The 15656-nt window shown below is 53.0% G+C and overlaps 1 protein-coding gene across 1 annotated transcript in view; it reads left to right on the top strand.

The window, feature by feature from the left end:
- cfap74 (cilia and flagella associated protein 74) overlaps positions 1 to 15656 on the top strand; it is a 156559-nt gene that overhangs the window by 58884 nt on the left and 82019 nt on the right. The window contains exons 13-14 of the mRNA XM_038774102.1: positions 4329 to 4499; positions 6879 to 6997. Of these exons, the coding sequence (XP_038630030.1) occupies positions 4329 to 4499; positions 6879 to 6997 (290 nt within the window). The remainder of the gene's footprint in view (positions 1 to 4328; positions 4500 to 6878; positions 6998 to 15656) is intronic.

Below are 15656 nucleotides of genomic sequence, written 5' to 3'. Positions count from 1 at the left end.
ACCCTGTGAAATGGAACTCTACCTCGGGTCAGGCCCTCATCCTATCCCCGTAACTCAGTAACCCCACCTAACCTTTTGGATACTATGAGGCAATCTAGCATGGCCAGTCCACCTAACCAGCACATCTTTGGACTGTGGGAGGAAACCGGAGACCCGGAGGAAACTGATGCGACCATCAATTCACACGAGACGGAGAGTTGAAGTGAACAGTGGTTTTAATCAGCTAGAACTGTGCCTGCCTGCAACTGCTCTGTACTGAGTGCCGCCTACAGGCTGCAGATCTATATACCTCCCCCGAGGGGGCGGAGCCCACAAGGGCATCAACATAATACAATACGATGTAATGTAATACAATAGTGAATGGTAGCAGTAATACATTCACCACAGAAACCCATGCAGTCACGGGGAGAATGTTCAAACTCCACACAGTCACCCAGGACCAGGATCAAATCCAGGTCTCTGGTGCTGTGAGGCAAGGGTGCTAACCACTGTGCCACCGTGCCGCCCACAAGCTTTCAGGGTAAGATATTTTGAAAACTATGCAACATGTAAGTAGGCTGGGGTGTGAGGTATATATTGGCTTAATTTTTAAAAACCTTTGTTGCCAAATAGTGGATTTATTTTCTGTGTCATTAAGGATGAAACCATCATCGGAGACTTCCGGTTGCGGCTATGCGGAGCTAAGCCGCACGTTCGGCAGCTCTCGCTTTAAAAGGACTTGTGGGCTCTTTTAAGGGCCCCAAACGGCGCTGATTCGACGATTCCCGGGGGATAAAGGGGTCTGGAGCAAAACCCCCCGGGATTTATGGTGCGGACTCGAAGTGGGGCGAGGAGAAAAATGGCAGCAGCTCCCCTGGAAAAGCGGGGGAAGGTGGACAAAATGGCGGCCGGTGGAGCCCCTGAGGAGTGGAGGCAGTGGGCTGAGGAGCAGCAGGCGGCCCTTCTGCGCTATTTCACGGAGCTGAAAGGGGAGTTGTTGGAATCCCTGAAGGTGACGACGAGTAAGCTGCTGGAGACCCAGACAACCCAGGGTGCAGCGATACTTGAGTTGCAGCAGCAGGCCTCTGAAGTTTCGGCCCTCGTGGGGAAGGTGGAGATACACGAGGCGCTTCATAAAAAGTGGCAAGATCGGTTCGAGGAGATGGAGCTTCGGTCACGGAGGAAGAACCTGCGGATCCTGGGCCTCGAGGATGGGCTGGAGGGGTCGGACCTGCCGGCCTATGTGGCCGTGATGTTGAACTCGCTGGTGGGGGCAGGATCCTTCCATCTGCCCCTGGAGCTGGAGGAGGCCCACAGAGTACTGGCCAGGCGGCCTAAGGCGAATGAACCCCCACGGGCGGTGCTGGTGCGGTTCCATCGGTTCAGTGACTGGGAGTGTGTTCTCCGATGGGCCAAGAAGGTGAGGAGTAGTAAGTGGGAGAATTCGGTAGTGCGTATCTATCAGGACTGGAGTGCGGAGGTGGCCAAGCGGAGAGCCTGGTTTAACCGGACGAAGGCGGTGCTCCATGGAAAGCAGGTGAAATTTGGCATGTTGCTGCCTGCGCGCCTGTGGGTCACCTACGAGGACCGGCATCACTACTTTGAGTCCCTGGAGAAAGCGTGGGCCTTTGTGCAGGCTGAAAAGCTGGACTCGAACTAGAGATTGGGGGCTGTGGGAGTTTTTCTATTCATGTATCTTTGGTTATGCTGTAGCGGGTTACTCTGTTTGTTTTTGTTTTTTCTCTCGCTTTCGGACGATGTGGGTTATGGTTTTGTGTTCTAAGTGGGGTATTGGGGTTTGTGGTTGATCTGTGTCTTTGTTTGTACGGAGTTGGTGGTTGGGTTGGGACTGCGGTTTGGGAGCTGCGTTGGTGGGGTGGGGCAGTGTGAAAGCGCGGACTTTTCTCTGGTTTCCCGCGCTGCGGGACGAGGGGGTGGAGCTGGTGGCGAGGGGCGTGGTTATTAGACCGGGTTTACTGAGCTGAAGCGGTGCCCAGGAGCTAATGCAGGGGAGGAGGGGGGACCCCATATCGGGAGGGGTCGGAGTTAGAGCGGGAGCTGCCGGGATCAGCAGAAGTCAGCTGGCTCACGGGAGTACACTGGAGGGAGAGTCGCGGCTAGGAGGGGTCCTAGCCTTGGGGGGGGGAATACTGGGTTGCTGCTGGATTGGCCAGGGAGGAGTTGGTGCGGGTCGGGCGGGTCTGGGTGAGGTTCTATCGCCGTGGGAAACGGGCTGAATGGTTGATGGCTAGGGGCGAGCAGTCGATGGGCTATGGCTAGTCGACGGGGAGGGGGGCGGGGTGCCCCCGATCCGGCTGATTACGTGGAACGTAAGGGGGTTGAATGGGCCGGTTAAGCGGGCCCGGGTGTTTTCACATCTGAAGGGGCTGAAGGCGGATGTGGCCATGCTCCAGGAGACCCACCTGGAGGTGGCGGACCAGGTCTGCCTGAGGAAGGGGTGGGTGGGGCAGGTTTTCCACTCAGGGCTCGACTTGAAGAACCGGGGGGTGGCGATCCTGGTGGGGAAGAGGGTGGTGTTTGAGGCGTCTGAGGTGGTGGCTGATAGTGGCGGCAGATATGTGATGGTGAGCGGTAAGCTGCAGGGGGAGAAGGTGGTGTTGGTTAATGTGTACGCCCCAAATGGGGATGATGCTGGTTTCATGAGGCGTATGTTGGGCCGCATTCCTGGCCTGGAGGTGGGGGGCTTGATCATGGGGGGGGACTTCAATATGGTGCTAGATCCCCTACTGGATCGTTCTAGTTCAAGGACAGGCAGGAGGCCGGCGGCGGCCAAGGTGTTGAGGGGGTTTATGGACCAGATGGGAGGAGTGGATCCCTGGAGGTTTGGGAGTCCGAGGGCTCGGGAGTACTCTTTTTTCTCCCATGTGCACAGGATTTATTCCCACATTGATTTCTTTGTTTTGAGCAGGGGACTGGTCCCGAGGGTGGAGGAGGCTCTGAAGGCAGTGATTAGGGGGGAGCTAATCTCCATTCGAGCCCATAGGGAGAGGGGGGAGAGGAGGGAGAGGGAGAGACTGGTGGAGGAGCTGTTGAGTGTGGATAGGAGGTACGCGGAGGCCCTGGAGGAGGGATTGCTGGGGGAGCGGTGTAGCTTGCAGGCCAAGTTTGATTTATTAACCACCAGAAAGGTGGAGACACAGTGGAGGAAGGCGCAGGGAGCAGTCTATGAGTAAGGAGAGAAGGCGAGCAGGATGCTGGCGCACCAGCTTCGTAAGCGGGACGCGGCTAGGGAGACTGGTGGAGTGAAGGATAGAGATGGGAATGTGGTGCGGCAGGGGGCAGAGGTCAATGAGGTCTTTAGGGGCTTCTATAGGGAACTGTACCAGTCGGAGCCGCCAGTGGTGGGAGGGGGAATGGAGAGTTTTTTGGACAGGCTGTGATTTCCAAGGGTGCAGGAGGAGCAGGTGGAGGGACTGGGGGCGCCGATCGAGTTGGAGGAGCTGGTCAGTGGGATTGGCCACATGCAGTCAGGAAAGGCGCCGGGACCGGATGGATTCCCGGTTGAAATTTATAAGAAATATGCAAACCTGCTGGGCCCCCTGTTGGTTAGGACCTTCAACGAGGCATGGGAGGGGGGTGTTCTGCCTCGACGATGTCTCAGGCACTAATCTCCCTGATCCTGAAGCGTGATAAGGACCCCTTGCAGTGCGGTTCATACAGGCCGATTTCACTGCTGAATGTAGACGCCAAGTTTCTGGCGAATATCTTGGCCACTAGAATAAAGGGGATGCAGCTGAACACTAACGTGCGAAGGCTGCTAAATGTGATAATGATGCCGACAGCAGAAGGAGAGGCAGAGATTGTGGTGGCATTGGATGCGGAGAAGGCCTTTGACAGGGTTAAGTGGGGGTACTTGTGGGAGGTGATGGAGAGGTTCGGGTTTGGGGTGGGGTTTATTAAATGGGTAAGGATCTTGCTGCAGTGGAAAGGTGCGAGACTTCCGAGTGTGGAGACCTGGATTAATGACATGGCGGGATTCATTAAATTGGAGAGGGTCAAGTTCGCCCTGAGGGGGTCGGTACAAGGGTTCTTTAGGAGGTGGCAGCCTTTCCTCGACTTTCTGGCTCAACGATAAGGTACTAGGTCAGCAGCAGCAGCAACCCGGGGGGGAAAGGGGGGGGGGGGTTTAGGGGGATAGTGTTTAAGTTAATTTGCTTATTGTTAATTTATTTTGTTTTTTATTGGGGTTGGGGGGGGTGGGGGGGGTTTGTTATATGCGTTGTTACGGGTGCCGGGGGGTGTTTATTATTATTATTGTTATTGTTATTATTATTTTGTTGATATATATTTTTCAAAAAATTCCAATAAAAATTATTTTTTAAAAAAAGGATGAAACCATCATCAAACATTTAGGAGCGGGTACCAGTAAAATGGAACAAGAGATTTTGGCACGCCAATTGGAAAAGCAAAGAAGTGGAATTGTCCAGAAACAAGTAGCAGCCGGTCGGGAATTCAAAGGCTGCCCTTTTTACAGCAAGCCAGATATCATCCACTTCCAGGTTATAATCAACTCAAATTGTTGTTGATACTTTAAAATTTGTGAACAAGTTTAAAAGTAAGATTATGTTTTATTAGCTTCTTACACGTAACCTGAAGACAGGAACAGGTTATCAACGTGGGGAACTGTGGGTGAGAGTCCTTCGTTCAAAAGATAAATGTATTCGTTGATTGGATATTTAGGCCACTACCTCCTTGATTTGCTTCAAAATCTCGAAGTTGGGCTAATTCCATTAGATAGCCATTGATATCTGACAACTTGAACCCTGGGCAAATATGCAGCATATTCTTCCAATCCTGAAATATCAATTTTTTTTAACAATAAATTCCTAATCCCAACCCCCTGGGATTCCTGATTATCTTTCCCAATATCCTTCCCCCACTATAAAGAATCATGCAGCCCATTACTGACTGTTGGTGCACAACACTGAGGTCTGGCACATTGCCCTATCATAATTCAATGCCAGGAAATTATATGAGCTGACCTTGCATTAATTGCCAAGACCAACTCAGTTGTGCCAGCATCTGTGGAGAGGGAAGGGATAAGCATATGGATGATAAGGGCATAGTGTAGGTTAGATGGCCTTTAGTTTTTTCCATGTCGGTGCAACATCGAGGGCCGAAGGGCCTGTACTGCGCTGTATCGTTCTATGTTCTATGTAATGTTTCGAGCCTGGATCACTCTTTTTCAAAGCTGACAAAGAGTTTTGACAAAGATTTGACAAAGAGTCATCCAGACTCGAAACGTTAGCTCCCTCCTCTCCTCACAGATGCAGGTCCACTGTTTTCTGTTTTTGTTTCAGATTCCAGCATCCTAAATTCTCCCCCAGTGTACCCGAACAGGCGCCAGAGTGTGGCGACTAGGGGATTTTCACAGTAACTTCATTGCTCTTGTTAACGTAAACCTACTGTGACACTAATAAAGATTACTATTATCCGCAATAATTTGCTTTTATCCACTCAGTTCTGTGCAGGGCTGCACAATGTCATGTTACATAAATCATTTTAATGTTGACCCTTTTTTTTTCCAGAATCTGTTTTGATAAAGATGTATTTTAGCTTTGAAAGATCAATAGTATTTCAGTGCATTTAGCTCTATAGTAATAATAATAATAATAATCTTTATAGCAACCAAAAGGCGATAGATAACAATTAGTAGGAATTAGAAAACATATTGTGTTGAGTTTAACTCGGCATGCACTTGGTGAATGTTTCCTGTAATTCCTTCCCTGCCGCTATTTCATTTTGGTTTTCTTGCATGTTTGTGTTGACTGCCTTTTCTTGACTCCCTGCTAATTTTGTTTATGGCTCCTCACTGCGGGTAATCTTGTTCCTGTCCTCCTGCTGACTATCCCTTTCTAATTTCACTTCTCAGGCATTCCTGTTTCTTTCTCTTAATTTGGTTCAGTGAGTTTCACAGCTTTTCCTTTGCATTTCATTCTCATAGATAATGTCAATGCAGTCATGTTACTTAACTTGGAATTTGAGTGCAGAGCTGTAGAACATCAGTGTAAAATTAATGACCTGAGAAAATAGTTAGATTAAAATAATGTTGTCTTCCACAGACTAGTGAATACATGGAATAGGCTCGCAATTAAAACAGTTAATGCTCTAGCAGTGAGCATCTCACAAAATAACAGCTGCACAAAACATCATGATACTTGAACTAGTTGTGCTTGTGAAAATGTTATACCAGCAGGGGCATAATCAGGAGGTCACAGATCTGAAAAGCTGACTCAACCTCGCAAATTGTACCTCATAGTACAATTAATTATCTCGTCATGACATTGAATTGTATTTAGGATAACCCCAATTGGCTTGTGCTATGTTGCTTGGGAGACTGTTCCAAACATTTAGCACTCTGAGTAAGTTCCATCTGATATCCGTTCTAAATTTACTGTTCATTCATTTTCACATGTGTCCTGTGGGCCGAGAGCATTAGACAGCAGTAACTTTAGTTTATGTGTGTGATACAGTACACATCCACCGCATTCCGCATATCCATAGCATCCTTACAGTGCAGAAGGATGGCATTTGGCCTATTGGGTCTGCACCCCCTTCCCCCTCCACCCTCGTCTCTGCGGTAAAGAATTCCACAGACTCACTACCTTCTGAGAGAAAGAATTCCTCCGAATAAATTTCTCCTAACGTACAACCAGAAATTTACAAACGGCTGGTTATCTGCAAACTTGCCAGCATCTTATGTTTCTATTTCCAGAATTTGTATTTTGACTGTTTACTGTCCCCCGTTCTGCCTTTGCCTGTCCTACTGATGCACCTGAAAGTCGCCACTTTATTGTGTTCTGTCACAGCCCACTGTAAAAACGAATTGATGTCAAGTGGTAACAATCGTGTTATTCTGTAAACTGTTGTGTTTTTAGAACTTTGATGTTGGGCAAACATACACGAAAAAGGCAAAGCTGATAAATGCTTCGTATGGTCTCACGTCCTGCCGGCTAATTGCCATCAGTGAGTGTTTGAAAGACTTCATCGAGACTGAGTGAGTATTTTGTAAAAATTAGGATTATATTTTATCACCCTTAAAAAGGCACTGGAAATTAATTAATTAGGTTGTATCATATTAAAATAATAAAAATATATTTTTTGTCACCAACACCTGCCAAAGAAAGGAACATAGATTGTTTTTGCTGCATTTTCTTTGATTAATGATACATCCTAGTTATTAATAAGGAACAATATTATGAGTGTTTGTTCATCAGTTGAATACGTCATCACATACATCAAGTCATTCTGCTCCAACAATTCAATTCAATGAATAAAAGTTCCAATTTCAATAGTGCTTGAATCTTTCTCATTCACGCAATGGGCGCGATTCTCCGCACCCGCGGAAAATCGCGAAGTTGGCCGTGAAAACGGCCGAGTTTTGCGACGGCCCGACACGACCCATTTCCCGAGGTATTCACGTCTGGGAAATGGGCTAGGAACGGGGCCGCGTCAATCACGTGCGCGATGACGCCGGAACGCGCCGACGCTACGAGCACGCCCACGTGACGCCGCCCGATGCCGTAAAAAGCCGCGGGCGAGCACAGAAACTATAGGCCAAGATGTCGGAGCCAAGGAGAGCAGCCCCGCGATTTGTGGAGGCTGATGTGGAGACGCTGCTCGATTCCATCGAGCAGAGGAGGGGCATCATCTGCCCGCACAGAGGGCATCGCCACCCTGCCAGCGCGGTGCGCCAGGCCTGGCGTGAGGTAGCTGCTGCCATTAGTGCTGTGGGGCAGACCCCTCGTTCAGCTGACCAGTGTCGGAAGAAGATGCACGACCTCACCAGGGCTGCCAGGGTAAGTGCCAAGAGGGTGCCCCCGGGTCACAACCATCCCTCCCCCCTTTACTTAATCACCCACCTCCCCCCCGGCACGGGGGGTGGAGGGGGATTGTGGCAGAGTGAGTTGAGGGTGGTTCACAAAGCTGTCACAGACCCAGCGCTCTGGCCCCCGTGGAGAGATGCAATCGTCTTATTACAACTTGACCCCCAAACTGTACCAGTATCTGAACGGACTGCTGATACCAGCCGTATTGTAATAATCTACCTATGCCCCCTCCCCCAACAGGACAAGACCGCTCACAACACTCTGGAGCGGAACAAGACGGGAGGGGGTTCGCCCATCCTGCGGCCCCTAACCACTTTTGAGCAGAGGGCCCTGGACCTTGTTGGCGGATCTGCTACTCGGGAGATCGCGCAATGCGAGGTTGGCGGAGCTGCAACAAGTGAGACAAACCCTGCATGACAAACACCCCCCTCCCCCATCCTCTGTCCCTTCACACCCTTCCCACTGGGACACCTCCCCCATCCTCTGTCCCTTCACACCCTGCCCACTGGGACACCTCCCCCATCCTCTGTCCCTTCACACCCTGCCCACTGGGACACCTCCCCCATCCTCTGTCCCTTCACACACCCTGCCCACTTGGACACCTCCCCCATCCTCTGTCCCATCACACACCCTGCCCACTGGGATACCTCCCCCATCCACTGTCCCTTCACACACCCTTCCCACTGGAACACCTCCCCCATCCTCTGTCCCTTCACACACCCTGCCCACTGGAACACCTCCCCCATCCTCTGTCCCTTCACACACCCTGTCCACTGGGACACCTCCCCCATCCTCTGTCCCATCACACACCCTGCCCACTGGGATACCTCCCCCATCCCCTGTCCCTTCACACACCCTGCCCACTGGGACACCTCCCCCATCCTCTGACCCTTCACACACCCTGCCCACTGGAACCCCTCCCCCATCCTCTGTCCCTTCACACACCCTGCCCACTGGAACACCTCCCCCATCCTCTGTCCCATCACACACCCTGCCCACTGGGACACCTCCCCCATCCTCTGTCCCTTCACACACCCTGCCCACTGAGATACCTCCCCCATCCTCTGTCCCTTCACACACCCTGCCCACTGGAACACCTCCCCCATCCTCTGTCCCTTCACACTCTGCCCACTGGGACCGTCCAGCGCCCGGCCGAGCATCTCTAAATAACCCGATTCCCTAGGACGTGATGCCGAACGACCAGGGCCGTCTGGCTCCAGACGGACACAGGCATCTGCCCCCACCTCACCCGGGGCCGCACGACAGAGGGTGCCTGATCAGCGGGGAGTCCCATCCTCCCCAACAGAATCTGTGGAGCAGGACGCCCGGAGGGCGGCGACACCGCTAGATAAAGAAATGGTCTGCGAACGCCATGCGGCCTCTCAGCGGGCCGATGACATCGAGGAGGCGTCCACCCAAGACGACCTCGAGATTGCGGCACAGCTTTCTCCCACACCATCCACCATCACAGAGACACTCACCCCGGTTGGCCTATTTAGTGATGAGGCTCCTGGGTCACAGTCTGGGTCGCACATCACAGCTGAGCAGGTACAGCAGGTGGAGGTCGGAGCAGCTGAGGGCCCGGACTGGCGGAGGCCAGGCCAGGCCCAGCATGCAGCTGGCTCCCAGACGTTTTCAGAGTTCCTGGACTTTCTCAACCCACCTGCACAGCCGATGCATCAAGAAACAAGGTTAGGTGGATTGGCCATGCCAAATTGCCTGTAGTGTCCTAAAAAGTAAGGTTAAGGGGGGGTTGTTGGGTTACGGGTATAGGGTGGTTATGTGGGTTTGAGTAGGGTGATCATTGCTCGGCACAACATCGAGGGCCGAAGGGCCTGTTCTGTGCTGTACTGTTCTATGTTCTATGTTCTAAACCCAGGGACACAATGACGGGATGAGGGCTGTCTTCCAGACTCTGCAGACGCTGTTAGAGGAGTCGAACCGCGTCCACGAGCAGGGAGTGGTGCCACTCATGGCAGAAACCCAGGCCGACACCGCACGGGTGGCATCCGCGGTGGAGGCAATGGGTGAAACGGTTTCGGCCATGGGTCAGGTTATGCAAGACGTTGGGCTTCACGTGCAGGTGTCATCCTCGGCCCTGGACAGGGTTGCCTTCTCACAGGCAGCAATGCGCCAGAGCCAAAACAACATTGCCGGCGCGCTGCGGGCCTTGGCCGAGTCTCAGCAGGTCATGGCCCAGTCACAGCAGTCAGTCGCGGAGAGCATCAACCGCCTGACACACGTACTGGATGGCGTCGTGCACTCACAGGTTGAGGTCACACAGTCCCTGGCGGGAATGTCTAACTCCCTGGACTCCGTCTCTGCAAACCTTCGGATCCTGGTGGATACCGTTGCAGGCCTCCAGGACTGGCAGCGCCAGGTGTCGGTGGTGCGACGGGGTACCTCTCCGCTCGCACCTCTGTCCCAAAGTGAGGCCCGGGGGCCACCGGGCTCCCCGAGGGAGGAGGAGGTTTCGGGGCCCGTCCCATTAACTCCATCACGGGACGTCCCGGAATTCTCGGCCTCCCCCCGTCCCACCCCTGGTGCATCGGGTGGGCAGCAGGCAGAGCAGGGTGGCACAACGTCACCCGAGACGCACGCAGAGCAGCCTGGCCCATCAAGGCCGGGTCGCCCCAGGAAACGCTTGCCGAAGGAGAAACTAGTCGAAGGGGGCGATTCGCAGCAGTCCTCCTCCACTCCTGCTGTATCATCTGGGGAATCACTTAGACGTAGTGGTAGGGCCCGTAAGGCAACAAAGATAGACACTGAGTAAGTTGGCACGGGTGAAGGGCACAGTTTAGTTGTAGGGGCTAGGGCACCTGTAAATGTTTGTTCACATTAAACACACTGTTCCACCTTACTTGTAATACCGTGTGATTGTTCCACAGCCACAGGATTCGTGATGGTGACCGAGTGTCGCTGGGGTTGACGAGCAGTGCCGGGTGTGCAGTCCCTGCTCCTCCCCCCCCCACCCGCTCCCACAGCTAGCCCACGTGGGCACGTGATGGAGTGTCAGTGACGATCTCAGCAGCCACCAAGGTGGATGGTTCAGCTATTGCCATGGGTCAGACTCTCTCTAACGATTCTGAGCTCACAGCTCTTCGCAGAGCGGGCTGTCATCATTCCACATGGCACTGATCACACCCGCTGACACAGCCATCGATGTTGTACCATACCGTCTGGACCCAGTGATAAGGGTGATGTCGAAGTGGAGCAGTGTACACTGAGAGGGGGTGGGGGGGGGGGGGGGGGGCTGTGGTGGTGGCAGTTGTGTGTTGACCCTCTGCACGACTAGCGATGCAGGTGGTGGTTTGGTGTTCAGCGGGGACGTCACATGCGACGCATGAACCGTGCTGCCACCAAGGTGTCGCGTGCCCGCCGTCCTCGCCGGGTCTGTCGTGCCGCCTCCTGGACATCACCGGCACCTGGGTCGTGTCTGCGTGCTGCGCCCGCCACTCCGCCAGCCTCCTCCTCCTCCTCCTCCTCCCTCTCCTCCTCCTCCTCCTCCTCCTCTGTGCTGGCACCACTGGCTTCTCCCTCCGCCTCCTGCAGCAGGTCATCTCCCCTCTGCATCACGATGTTGTGCAGCGCACAGCAGACCACAACAATGCGAGCGACCCTGTCGGGTTGGTACTGCAGGGCCCCTCCGGAGCGGTCCAGGCACCTGAATCTCATCTTCAGGAGGCCAAGGCAGCGCTACACCACACCCCTGGTTGCTGCATGGGCCTCGTTGTATCGTGTTTCCGCATTGGTCTGAGGCCTCCGTATAGGCGTCATCAGCCAAGACCTCAGCGGATAACCCCTGTCGCCTAGCAACCAGCCCCTCAGCCGGGGGGGACGCCCCTCAAACATCGCAGGGATGTACGACTGCGCCAGTATGTAGGGGTCATGCACACTCCCTGGGAACCTTGCACAGACGTTCATGATCCTCATGTGGGGGTCGCATACCACCTGGATATTCATGGAGTATGTCCCCCTTCTGTTTGTGAACACCTCCCTGTCCCCTGCAGGCGGGCGCATGGGGACGTGAACACAATCGATTGCCCCCTGCACCATCGGTATCCCTGCCACACTTGCAAATCCACGAGCTCGTGAGTCTTGAGTTGCTCGGTCCTCGGGAAAGGTGATGTAGCGATCGGCGATGGCATAGAGGGCGTCGGTCACATCCCGGATACACCTGTGGACCGATGACTGGGAGATCCCGGAGACGTCCCCGCTCGGAGACTGGAAGGAGCCGGTCGCATAGAAGTTAAGAGCGACCGTCACCTTGATGGCAACCAGGATCGTGTGTCCTCCCCCCGCTCCACGTGGGGCGAGGTGCGCCACGAGGTGACAGATATGCATCACCGTCCGCCTACGCAGCCGGAGTCTCCTCCTGCAGGTGATGTCCGTCATTGTTAGGAAAGAGATCCGGACACGGTACACCCTCGGCCTTGGTCGTCGCCTCTGGCGCCGTGGTTGCACCCTCACTCTCTCCTCCTCCCCCTCCTCCTCCTCCCCCCCATGCTGCTCGACGACTGGCAACTCCTCGGCCCTTCCCTCTGCTGCTGCAGCTGGCCCTGCAGCCACTGCGGGTTGTGGCTGTGGATGCTGCTCCATCTCCAAATGCAGTGCAGCGGCCCCAACCACTGCGCAGAACATAGCCGTTCTGTTCACAGACATTGTGCTAACCTACAGAAGGGTGGTGGGGGCAGAGAAACGGGACATGTTAGACGGAGGTTAGTCGACACCTCGGCAGCCGCCTGCCACGGGATACCTGTGTGTCCCGGTGGCCTGGTCGCGCTGCTGACACGCGGGCAGCCTAACCCCTGGTCACTTTCTGCATCCAACGGGCAGTTAACTACGTCCTCTTCACCGGTGCGTCAGTGGCCTGTGTCCGTAAGCCACAGGGCAACCAGCGGCCGTGTGCTCGTGACCGGCACACCATGGCATGGTGGCAGACATTTTGTAACCGGGGTTGGACGGGTCACTCGCTCACTCTCTCCCTACCCCCCCCCCACTCCGACTCTCCCCCTCCGTCTCCCCCACTCCCCCCTCCGTCTCCCCCACTCCCCCCTCCGTCTCCCCCACTCCCCCCTCCGTCTCCCCCACTCCCCCCTCCGTATCCCCCACTCCCCCCTCCGTCTCCCCCACTCCCCCCTCCGTCTCCCCACTCCCCCCTCCATCTCCCCCACTCCCCCCTCCGTCTCCCCCACTCCCCCCCTCCGTCTCCCCCACTCCCGCCTCCGTCTCCCCCACTCCCCCCTCCATCTCCCCCACTCCCCCCTCCGTCTCCCACACTCCCCCCCCCCCCGCTCTGGACCCCCTCCCGTTCTCGGGGATGCCTTCCCCGTTGTGGCCAGACTCCAGCACTGCGCTGAGCGGTGCGCTGAGCGGTGCGCTCACCTCCTCGAAGCTCTCGTCAGCCAGCACAACTGGTTGACGAACTTGAAAAGCAGGTGTGTTGGCCGGCGTGAAAACAGTGCGTGATGACGTCGGGACTTTGGCCCATCCGGGCCGGAGAATAGCGGGGGGGGCCAATAAGTAGCGATTCTGGTCGTATCGGGGGCGCGTTCGAGGCCTTTGCCGGGATTGCCGACGTGTAGTTTGTGCGGGGTTCGGAGAATAGCGGGAGGGCGTCGGACCAGCGTCGCCGTGAAAATTTGTGCGGCCCGCTATTCTCCGAACCGGCGTGAGTGCGGAGAATCGCGCCCAATATCTGCGTAAAATTAATTCGGCATTACCAAAGACTAGGAATACCAAGCTCTATAGTTGTAGATTTAAAATGCTGCTAACCATGTTGAATTCTAATATAGAGATATTCGTCTTGATTTTAACTCCGGGTGGAAGTCGACAAGCAGGAGCTGAGGTCCCAGCACCACGGGATTCAGGAGGTTTTAACTTGCAGGCCATAAGTCTCCCTCCTGAATCCAGTGAGGAGCAAGAGCTGGCCAGAAAATGGAGGGGTTTGTTGGCAAACTGGGGTCCCGCATTTGGGACCTGAAGGAACGGTCCTTGCCACTCAACTGGGAGGGGGTTCTGGAAGGCCTTGCAGTAGGCAGAAAGGAAGAGTGCAAAGCCTGGGCCAGGAGATGCCTACAGAATAGATTGGATTTCAAATAGCCATTTCTCTTGCACACATACAGATGGAACTTTGTATTTTGTCAATTAAATCAATAGTGGGTCGCAGCACTGAATACAACATGGAAATTAATTCATGAAAATATGAGTAAATCCCATGTTGTAATCTGTGCTGTGATCCACCATAGAAAGCATCCTATCTGGCTGCATCACAGCCTGGTATGGCAACTGCTCGGCCCAAGACCGCAAGAAACTTCAGAGAGTCATGAACACAGCCCGGTCCATCACACGAACCTGCCTCCCATCCATTGACTCCAGCTACACCTCCCGCTGCCGGGGGAAAGCGGGCAGCATAATCAAGGACCCCTCCCACCCGGCTTACTCACTTTTCCAACTTCTCCCATCGGGCAGGAGATACAAAAGTCTGAGAATATGCACGAACAGACTCAAAAACAGCTTCTTCCCCACTGTTACCAGGCTCCTAAACGACAATCTTATGGACTGACCTGATTAATACTACACTCCTGTATGCTTTACCCGATGCCGGTGTCTATGTATTTACATTGTGTACCTTGTGTTGCCCTATTATGTATTTTCTTTTTATTTTATTTTCTTTTCATGTACTTAATGATCTGTTTGAGCTGCTCGCAGAAAAATACTTTTCACTGTACCTTGGTTTACGTGACAATAAACAAATCCAATCCAATCCACTATTGATTTGGTTGCTAAAATGCAAAGTTCCATTTGCATGTAGGCAATAGTTACTTAAGTTGGAACTCTTTGTGGAGAGACGTTTTGGCTTCTGTCAGCTGGCAACTTTTAAAATTTCCAATTTAAAATGTGCCTCTGGAATACTCGCTAATACCACTGTCACAAAAATGTTCAAATGTCATGACTAATCCTAATACTGTAGCCCTAATTCCATGCAGTCTCGGTAATTGGAGATTAAATTTCCAGTCCCTCAGTACTGGGGTGATATCCAGCAGATTGGACTGGTAACTCCCACCACACCTAGCCAGTACTGTTGGTAGGGAGTTGTGAGTCAGGCTCACAACCCATCCATGTAACAAGCAGCTTTGTTACTGAAACAACCCACAGCACAATCTGCTGTAATCAAAGCAGCCAAAGAATAGGATGCTGAAGCAACAGAAGTCTCAGAAGAGTAGTAGAAGAACTCTGCCAACTAACCAAATAGTTTAGAATGGTAATTTGAGTGAAAGAATTTTAAGTTAACTATTCCTATTTGCCTTTCCAATCCATAACACTGATTCTTTATTGGGTCAGTTATTTTAATTGTCTCAAAGATAGCTACCCCCTTTTTATAACCCACATTAGACCTACGAGTTAAAGCAATTACCATCCCCGTGAGCCTGGCGGAGTACGAGGGGAGGGGGTGTGTGGAAGGAAGCCCATGGACACTCTAATAATCTATAATATAAAGGTCAAAAGTTTTGGTACTGACACCCAAGACCCAGCTGGCATCTGGAGAGTATTGTACATACTATAATTTTGTAATAAAACTAGTTTCTGTTATCCACTCGTCTTGGACCTGTCTGTGTTCCCAGAACCGTTGATCAGTAACATACAAACATGTGAATTAGGAGCAATTGAAGGCCTTTCTACCTCTCGAGTTAACTTCATCATTTAATAAGATTATGGCTGATTTGATCGTGTTTTGAGTTCTATATTCTAACCCAATAATCTTTGATTCCCTTCGCCTAACAAGAATATATCTACCTCCCCCTTAAAAATATTCAATGTCCCCGT

The sequence above is a fragment of the Scyliorhinus canicula genome, chromosome 16 (assembly GCF_902713615.1).
Source record: "Scyliorhinus canicula chromosome 16, sScyCan1.1, whole genome shotgun sequence".
In the NCBI taxonomy this organism is placed as follows: Eukaryota; Metazoa; Chordata; class Chondrichthyes; order Carcharhiniformes; family Scyliorhinidae; genus Scyliorhinus; species Scyliorhinus canicula.
The sequence above is the reverse complement of the archived record's forward strand: the minus strand, read 5'-3'. Positions and strand labels throughout refer to the sequence as shown.